Consider the following 9,774-nt stretch of genomic DNA (forward strand, 5'->3'; position numbering starts at 1 on the left):
TAAGAAATATTCAAACTAAAGGTGACTTTTTAAATAATGTGTTCTTTCAAGAGCCTAAATGTTTTAAGTTTTTTTCCCTGCAAGTGAGTTTTTTTATTATAGATCAAATGCAACAAATGTATGTCTTGTATGATAAGCTGAAATAGTGAAGTATTTATTTATTTTAACACTATTCATTTCTTTTTACAATACAAAAATCTGTTTTTCTTTTTTAACAGGGCCATAATTCCTTTTAATTTGATTATATTCGGCACACTGTCTGTCTCTGAAAGGCCTTTTCTGCTGGTGAAAGCAGCACCTGAGTTGTTCTTTTGCTTTCAGACTCAGAAACTTTACCTCAAGAAAGAAAGAGGCCTAGAAAGCTCTCGCACAAGGTGATGGAGTGTAGCGTGGAAGAAGTGTCAGCAGTTCCTTCAAAGAAAAAGGTATGTTTACCAAAACCATATAAGTATTCACACCCCTTCAACTTATTGTTATTATCTGTAAAGGAGCTAACAGTTAGGTTTGATGAGCTCTGAGGGAAGCTGCAGCACTCAAGAATAAATGTTGAAATTACCAGAAGAAAACGATAAATGCTAATAAAGGCTTTTCTTTGGTCCTTTGAGAAGAGTTGTGTTTTTTTTTTTTTTTTTACATAATTTGGTCTATTTTTTAAGTTTTTCTTTAATATCATTGTTGATATTTCCTGTCATTACCAAACAGACACAAGGTTGTCCTTTCCATAAAAATTATTTGCTGGGAGTTTGAATCATTTTGGGGCTTAACTGTAACCCATGCTTGAAATACAGAGATGTTTAAACAAAGCATTGGAGGGGATGAATACAAATACACACCTCATTTTCTAGATGTTTATTTGTAAAAAAGCAAAAAACTGATATCGTCCTTCCATTTTATAAACAATGCATTTTTTTTTCTGTAGATTTTTACAATTAAATCAATTAACAGCAAGTGTATTTAAATGGCACATCTTAGTAGCGAGACGATTTAAAGTGCTGTACGTGGGAAAAAAATAGGAAAACAGAGAAATGTACATTGCATGGGCATAAGGGTTATTAAATACATAATAAGAAATGAACAATTCAAGTAAATGAAAATGAATAATTAAAGGCCTTCGTGCAGTCCTGGAACAAAATGGCAATTATTAGCTACTTATGAAAGCTCCTTCTATCTGTGAGACAGCGCTCAGGGTAGCGGGGAGGTAGTAACAGTAGGAAGTCACTAAATTTGCCTGAATCACAGAGAGAGGACACTAAATTTGTTTCCAGGGCTTCTTTGAAAAGAAAAAGAAAACAGATTCTAGAGGGCTAAATAAAAAAAAACCCGCTTAGATAGTAAAGAGCAACTAGAGATGATTTTGCTAACAAGAGCCACCAGGTAGCTTCATACACTAACCAGCTTTGCAGCAAGTTGGAAAGGAGCTGGAGGGGTTGGTTCTCCATAATAAAGTAATAATAATTCATTTAATTTATAATGCACTTTTCACCAAAAAGGCCTCAAAGTAAATATACCCCTTCACCTCAGTAAATAAGTAATACATTTAATGACTATGAAAATCATTGTAAACTCTGATAATGATTAGAATAAGTCCACATATGTACGGTTTGTTAAATTATTTTCTTTACATTGTTTTATCCTTCATTTTTTATTCATTCTGAAGCTATGGTGGCTTTATTTTGCTGTGGCGGTGCACCATGATCAATTAGTTCTAGTGAGGACTCTTATAGCAGCATTCTGGACCAGCTGCAACTGTCTGACCTGTGACGGCGCTGTTACAGTAATCACGTTGGCTAAATTTGAACTTATTAATAAGTTTTCAACTTCCTGCGGGAACATTAGTCGTTTACTGGTGGGGCCCTAAGATGGACCCTTGGAAAACCTGCATACTGTATGATTTCCATCTCCATAAACTTGCCTACTGATATAGAAAAATCCCTTTAAATAAATACTTTAAGTAGGATTTATATAGGGTAAGATAACCACCTACAGAAAGTATGCATTGATGTTTGAGTTTGTAAATAAATGACAACAATGGGAATAAATTTAGGATTTTAATTTGTTCCTTTATGTCAACTCATAGGTATGTATGACAACAGATCTTCATATTTTGGAATACAATGTAGGAAGTTAAAATTGCAATAATACTAGTATAAATTCTAGAATTTACCTATGCAAATGACAAATTAATGAGTACGACTCTTAAATGTACACGCACAAACCACACATTTACGAGTACAAATTTACTATTTTAAAATTGCAAATCAAAAATTTATGAATAGAAATCAAAATTTTCAAGTAAGAAATTCACAAATTTACTAATGTTAATCACAAATGTACATGTACAAATCACAAATTTACGACTAGGAAATTGTACTCAATGTTTTGTGAGTCATATTTGTAAACTTGAGATTTGGATTTGCAAAATCTGGAATTTTTGATCCGTACACTGCAAAAATTCTAAAGAAATAAGCAAAAAAATGTACTCTTAATATAAGATAATTAGATAATATGCACTTGAAATAAGACAATGCTATTGTTCTTTCTTATTTGAAATGTAAATTGTTAAAGTATCTCCCTTGCCTCCTCAATTCAAGAACAGATGCACTTATTTAGATTTTAATTTTTATGCAGTGTTCTTGTAGTTTTGCAGTTGTAACCTTCTAACACATATTCTTAATCTTATTCAAGACATTTTTATTTAACATTTTTAGACATTTTACACATATAATTTTTTTGACAGCTATCTAACCCCATAGATTTTAACCAGTCCAGTTTTCTACCAGAAAGGCCAACCTTTATTAAAATGGAATGATGCTAATAAGATGCATTGTAAAACATTAAGGAAATCAATGCATCTGTCTGTTTTTTTTTATTCCTGCATTAAGAACACTGAATATTTTCTTTTGTTCATAGGAAGCAAAAAGGCAACTCAGCATAGCATCGGATGTGAAAGTGTTGGTCAAGAAAACACAGGTATTAATAGAATCACTAAGTATCGGTCACTATATGCTGAAGTTCTGCTTTTTTATGCTAAACTCTGTATTTTACTGGATAAGGTTGCTTCAGAGACGAAAGAAAAACCATCCCCTGCTGGAGCCTCCAAGTGTTCAGAGAGCAGGTCCCCGAGCCCCCAACAGAATAAGACCCCAAAGCAGGAGGTGGAGACGGAGCCCTGCAGCAATGAGGAGAAACAGGACGCACACGCTGGAACACTAACTCCTAAACCTGAGGTGCACATGTTATGTTGTCTCCTAACAGAAAGGAAAATCATTAGATCTTTTTAATCTGTTCCTGACTGCACCTCAGTAACATTCGATGATGTTGATCCCTTTAGGCTCTGCCAGTGGGTTTGAATGAGGGTCTCTCCCTCCAGGGGGACGTTAAGGGAAGGATAGGAGCTGCATCTTTCAAGGAGAACGTCTGCCAGGTGAAATTACCCTCGCCTGTCTGTGATGATTATCTTCACCTTCTGTTTTATATAAGGAAGGTATTCTTATGTTGGCTCTAATAGGTGTGTGAGAAAACAGGAGAGCTTCTGGTGTGTGACGGTCCATGTTTTGGAGCCTTTCACCTGCAGTGCATCGGGCTCTCTGCAGCTCCCAAAGGAAAATTCCTCTGTCAGGAATGTAAAACCGGTGGGTCTGGCTTTGTGAGCTTCAAACCATGACAGGTTTTCCCTGAAACACACCAGAGTTTTCAGATTCTTTTTTTTGTTGTTTTTTTCACTTTCATTTCAGGCGTCCATAAGTGCTTTGTGTGTAAGAAGTCTGATAATGGGGTGAAGCGCTGCATCATCCCGCTTTGTGGGAAGTTTTACCACTCGGACTGCATCATGGCGTATTCGCCCACCCAGCCGCACAACAAGGGCTTCCGCTGCCCCCTGCATGTGTGCCTGTCGTGCCACATCACCAACCCTCTGAACGCCTGCAACTCCAAAGGTAGGCTTCCATGCATGCCATTTAGAGTCTGTTGTAAACACAACCCCATTTGCATCAGATAAAAATCAAAGCTGAACCTTAAACTGTCCCGTCCCGTTCTGGGATGTGGTGCCTCAAAATCTGCAGCCTCATTCTGCCAAAATAAGGCAACTGTCCGCCATTACAACATTTTTTGTCAGGCTAGACCTTCCCAAGGGGTTAAAAAAAGGTGATTTAAGATTGTTTTTGGTGGTTTCAGTGATGCCAGTGAACACGTTAAAAAAAGATGCTCTTTTTCAAGCTAAGTAAATGAGAAAAAATGCAAGATGAATAAATTATTATTATTAAAAACACCAGTAATTAATAGGCGACAAAATACAGGGAAATGATCAATTCTAAATGTCATAGTCAGCTATAAATATGTAAAATACTATCAAGCTCTAGTCAGCCAAAAAGGAGTTAATATTTAAAAATATATAAAGTAATAATATATAAAAGATAAGAATAGAAATAACATTTAAAAACCTTGCAGCATAATCAATTAATTAAACTAAGCTTTAAGTTTTCCTTTAGAGGTTCTTGATAAGATATTACCAACTCAGCATGGAAAGCCTGAGGGAGGACGATAAATCTGACAAAACCTCATGAACAGTTTTAAAACCACTGAAATAATAAAAAAAACACCCGGTTATGTATCTGCTTTATAGGTCACAATGTTTACATTGGCCATAAATAACAAAATATTATCCTGTCATATTAAATCAGTTTTAAAATGTACAGCTGGCCTAATGTATATGGCCATAGTTTTGCACTCAGATAATTGAGGTCTGGGTTACAGAGATCGCAGACCGGGCGGGGGGGTAAAAAGACTCTCTTCATGTGGATAAGATGGATACTATTTTTTGCTTATTTTCTGGGTGAATCCTGAGGTTTTACAGTTAAAACAACACATTTATTACACTTTTTCACCTCTCTGTTACTGGTGTAGCTCTAGCTTTGTGCTAGCCAGAATAAACTGTTTGACTCTGCTGCCATCTGCTGGTAAACCAACATCCATGGGTGTTACAATACTTCATTAATTATCACACAGTGATTCTAAGCAATTCAATACAGCACATTAGTTAGGGATAAGATGAGTTGATAATCTGTCTTAAAATCATGCTAACTAGGCTACTGAATGAAGTCCAAAAGGATTTGATAAAAAGCTTTTTTCCTCCCAAAATCAGCTCGACCAAGTTCCCATAAATATTTTCTCTTTTTCTTTAAAATAATTTGATATAATGAATTTTAGGTTCTCTGACCTAAAAATGCAAAGTTACAGTTTTCAGTGTTCTTTGTAACTTGATGTATTATTTATAGATCCTCTCATTTACTTTTTCTGTTTCTCACTTATTGTGTTGGTCCTTCTGTCCCTAAAAGTATCTCTGTTGAGTTTTAAATATCTGGAGATGTGCAATAAAAATTAAAAAAAGCAACAGAAACCTGGCTTTCTCCTAATTTAATTCCCTGCTGAGTCTTGATTTCAGTCATTGAGCATTATAATGTCACAAGAACAAATTCATGACTCCATGCATATGTGGAGGGAGTTTTGTTTCTATATAGTTCTGGTAAAGAAAATATTTTGTAAATGGAAATATAAAAAGAAAAAAAAAAGGTTTCACAATTTGTTTTTCATCATTTATTTTCTCAGATGTAATTTTTTTCAAAATTTTTTAACAGATTTTAATTTTCTTTCTATTTCAAATTTTTTTTTATTTCTCTTTTTTTTTCAGACCAAGTTTGAAAATAATTAAATTCATAAATTAATCTGAAAGAGACATTCGGAAAAAATAGCATTTGAAAATATAAAGAATCTGCTCATACATTTTTGCTTCAAGCTTGTCCCTGCTGGGTCTGCTGGTGTAAAAAAAAATTGTTAAAGATAAAATTTGAAATAATGATAATTTGATGAAACAGCAAAGTTACACTCAAAACATTTGCTTTGATTAAAACATTTATTTATTTGTTTTTTTAAGTTTCAGTTCTGGATTGAATTATTTTTTAATTTTCCATTTTCAAAAAAAGTTCTTGGTTTGCAACAATAACAGAACAAATTCACCCCATACATACATGCGGAGTATTAAAACGGTTTTATGTGAGCATACTTTTTATTTTTCATTCTTGTGGATAAAACTTACCTGTTATAGAAGCATTTTTTGTGTAATGCAGCTGATCATTATTGTTTACCAAAAGTTTCTGCCTCAAACTGGGAGAAAGTTGTGATCTCTGTTGATTTCCTCCAAATAATAAAACATGTTCTTTGAATAATTTCTTAATTAGCTGTGAAAGTATCATACCTCTGTTAAAACTTAAGTTTTTTTCCTGATTTGGCTAAAGAAAATTCTCTATACTGCAGTTTTATAATCTTTAGCTTCAACCTTTAATTTATAATATCTGACTGTATGTCAGGACGCACCTCGTCCTCAGCTGCATTCTTACATGAATGTCTTAAGCTGTAAAAAAATATGTATGTGAAAACAGAGCGAGCAAACTGGTTGGTTTAATGTTTCAAATATATTTTATTCTGGAAAGCTGTGTTTGCTCTATTAAAGTCACGTGTGGAAATCTGTTCATGTGGATGAATCAGTCTGCTCAGTGCTTTGTTTTTTCTCTCCTCAGGTCGGCTGGCGCGGTGCGTCCGCTGTCCTGTAGCCTATCACCCCAATGATAACTGCATGGCGGCAGGCAGCCTGGTGCTGGCCAACAACAGCTTCCTGTGTCCAAACCACTTCACTCCTCGCAAAGGCTGCAAGAACCATGAGCACATTAATGTTAGCTGGTGCTTCGTCTGCTCTGAAGGTCAGTTTTACTGGTTTACCTTCCAGTCATGGTACAAAAGAACAAAACAAACTGTTATCTGGAGGTTTTATGTGTCGAAGGCAGTAATAAAAACATAATGGTCTTTAACAGGTCCTAAATGTATTTAAATCTCACCTCAAAGATGCACAAAGCTAACAGATCCAAAAAGGTTTGCTCTTTGCTTCTGTAGTGTTTTAGATTCATCCGAGAAAGATGGATACATCTGCGTTGTTTGTTGTATTATTAGTACGTTTATCTTGCATCAGCCGATATGTTCATGCTTCCATGTTTTATTTGTAAAAAAAAAAAAACTCTTTCTTTTGTTGATATTGAGACGTTGCTACATTTGTTCAGCTGACCAGTAGTAAGTCAGCGTCATAATGATCAGACTCTCCTCAAGTTTACCCATAATGCAACATAGGTTTGGGCGATATAGAAAAAAAGCTTATTGATAAAAAAAAATGCGTATTGATCGATATCGATAATTATTGAAAAGATTTGAAACCATATTTTATGTGCAGCTCTGCCTGGACTTTTTATAATATTGCTAAATGATTTAATTTTAATAAAGAACACAAANTTTATTTAACCAACTTTTTTAACCATAACAGAATTGTTTTAAAGAAAAATAACTTAAGAGACCTGGATAGGACTAAGGCCTCCATACATGGGTTGTGCGCACTAACCACTGCGCTACCTGCACTCCCCAAAACCTTTTTTAATTAAGAAGTTTTTCATAGTTTCATGTATGGATTAGATCCCATATAGAAAATCGATTCTTTGCTACAATAATAATGGAACAAAATTAACTCCATAAAGAATCAGGAAGCGAACACTTATATTCTTCCAGAGCACAACTGCTTAAGGTTTTTGGTTCAGGTTTTTGGAAACCTCGCATTAAGGACATACTGTGTGTCAAATGGGGACGTTATGAGCTATCAAATTTACGCCTTACCAGATTTTATTCTCATTTACTTCTCCTACATGTAAAAACTCTCCTCCAAGCTGGTCACAATCTGCAAAACGTCACATTTCACAGATCAAACCTTCCCAAATCTGAGGCATGAACTTGTGTTTTCTTGTTTGACTGTGCAGGGGGCAGCCTCCTTTGCTGTGAATCCTGTCCTGCTGCTTTCCATCGGGAATGTTTGAACATAGAGATGCCTCAGGGTAGCTGGTTCTGCAACGACTGCAAAGCTGGGAAGAAACCTCGCATTAAGGACATACTGTGGGTCAAATGGGGACGTTACAGGTAAGAGGCACCTTTTTATCCTACTGTCCAGGCGGCAGCAGATGGAGCTAGTCTGACAGCTGATCTGATGCCTCAGGTGGTGGCCCGCTGAAGTGTGCCTGACCAAAGACGTTCCAAATAAGATCCTGAGGATGAAACATGATGTGGGAGAGTTCCCGGTGCAGTTCTTTGGCTCCAACGATTTTGTGTGGACTTACCAAGCCAGAGTCTTCCCCTACATGGAGGGGGACACTCACAACATAGAAAAAATGGGGAAAGGTGCTGACGCAGTGTACAAGAAGGGTATGTGTGTTTTAATATGTATTTATGGTGAATTCTGCTTAGAAAGACACGATTAAGATTCCATTTGTGTCTTTAAAGCACTGGCTGAGGCAGCGGAGCGTTTCAAAGAGCTCAAGAAGGAGAAAGAAATCAAGCAGCTCCAGGAGGACAGAAAGAACGATAAGAAACCGCCCCCATACAAACACATTAAGGTACGTCGACCTGACCCAGCTGGCCGTATAATCAGCTGATAGACCACCTGAAAATACGACGCCTGTTGCTTTGTGACCCAGGTGAACCGACCCATCGGGAAGGTGCAGATAATCACTGCCGACTTGTCGGAGATCCCTCGCTGTAACTGCAAGGCGTCCGATGAGAACCCCTGCGGCGTGGACTCGGAGTGCATAAACCGCATGCTGATGTACGAGTGCCACCCTCAGGTGTGTGCCGCCGGGGAACGATGTCAGAACCAGACTTTCACAAAGCGACAGTACACGCCGGTGGAGATTTTCAGGACCCTGTCCTGTGGATGGGGTTTACGGGCCATCACAGACATCAAGAAGGTAAAATGGGAACGGATGAAAGGATTTTATTACATTTGGCTTTTTAATCATGTGATTATTTAATTATATCCCCTCAGGGCGCTTTTGTGAGTGAATATGTTGGAGAGATGATTGATGAGGATGAATGTCGTGCCAGAATTCGACACGCTCAGGAGAATGACATCTGTAACTTCTACATGCTGACCCTGGACAAGGTGATTCTGTGACAGATATCATTCAATCGGGCCTGAAGATGGGACAGATGAACAAACACACTGAGTAGAGGAATAAACTTTTTGTTGTTGTTGTTTTGGTTCAATTAGGATCGGATCATCGATGCTGGACCCAAAGGAAACCAAGCACGCTTCATGAACCACAGCTGCCAACCAAACTGTGAGACGCAGAAGTGGACTGTAAACGGCGACACCAGGGTTGGGCTGTTCACCCTGCAGGACATCCCAAAAGGTCTCAGAGATGGAGTCGATGTTAAATTCTGTTTTTACTTTGTTTTTGATGTAAAGCTTGTAGCTCAGTGTATTTAAATTAATTTGAAAATACTAAGGAATATGGAAAAGCAATGAAAGAAAGAAAGCTACAGATTCAATATGGGTTTTTAAAGTGAAGATTTACATGCAACTTCCCAGAAAGGATGAAATCAGGAGAAAAGTTGTTTTAGAGATTTAGGCAAACTGCCCAATGGTTTAAAACAGCATATTATTCACAGAAAAGGCCTGTAGCAGTCTGCTGCTGGAGGAGCACTCCTGTTATGTAACCGCTATCCAACAGGGCATCCAATAGGGATTCTGTATGGAGTGAACTTTGTTTCATTATTGTTGCAAGCAAAGAACACATATTGTAAATGCAAAAATTTCAAATTTTCATTACTGCTATCGAGAAATTTAATTTCTTTTTTTTCACCTCAAGCATAATTCAAACGCTTGCTTTCAAACAATAAAAATGTATTAGC

General features: G+C 36.7%; 1 protein-coding gene across 1 annotated transcript in view; it reads left to right on the forward strand.

Annotated features, from left to right (window-relative positions):
- Nucleotides 1-9,774, forward strand: part of LOC107101862 (histone-lysine N-methyltransferase NSD2-like) — a 26,736-nt gene that overhangs the window by 12,526 nt on the left and 4,436 nt on the right. Inside the window, exons 9-21 of the mRNA XM_015400945.1 lie at nucleotides 322-425; nucleotides 2,911-2,970; nucleotides 3,054-3,227; nucleotides 3,332-3,424; nucleotides 3,509-3,632; nucleotides 3,735-3,935; nucleotides 6,573-6,752; nucleotides 7,848-8,004; nucleotides 8,081-8,286; nucleotides 8,365-8,477; nucleotides 8,559-8,828; nucleotides 8,906-9,022; nucleotides 9,131-9,272. Of these exons, the coding sequence (XP_015256431.1) occupies nucleotides 322-425; nucleotides 2,911-2,970; nucleotides 3,054-3,227; nucleotides 3,332-3,424; nucleotides 3,509-3,632; nucleotides 3,735-3,935; nucleotides 6,573-6,752; nucleotides 7,848-8,004; nucleotides 8,081-8,286; nucleotides 8,365-8,477; nucleotides 8,559-8,828; nucleotides 8,906-9,022; nucleotides 9,131-9,272 (1,941 nt within the window). The remainder of the gene's footprint in view (nucleotides 1-321; nucleotides 426-2,910; nucleotides 2,971-3,053; nucleotides 3,228-3,331; nucleotides 3,425-3,508; nucleotides 3,633-3,734; nucleotides 3,936-6,572; nucleotides 6,753-7,847; nucleotides 8,005-8,080; nucleotides 8,287-8,364; nucleotides 8,478-8,558; nucleotides 8,829-8,905; nucleotides 9,023-9,130; nucleotides 9,273-9,774) is intronic.

The sequence above is a fragment of the Cyprinodon variegatus genome, unplaced genomic scaffold, assembly GCF_000732505.1.
Source record: "Cyprinodon variegatus isolate N-32 unplaced genomic scaffold, C_variegatus-1.0 Scaffold31, whole genome shotgun sequence".
Lineage (NCBI taxonomy): Eukaryota > Metazoa > Chordata > Actinopteri > Cyprinodontiformes > Cyprinodontidae > Cyprinodon > Cyprinodon variegatus.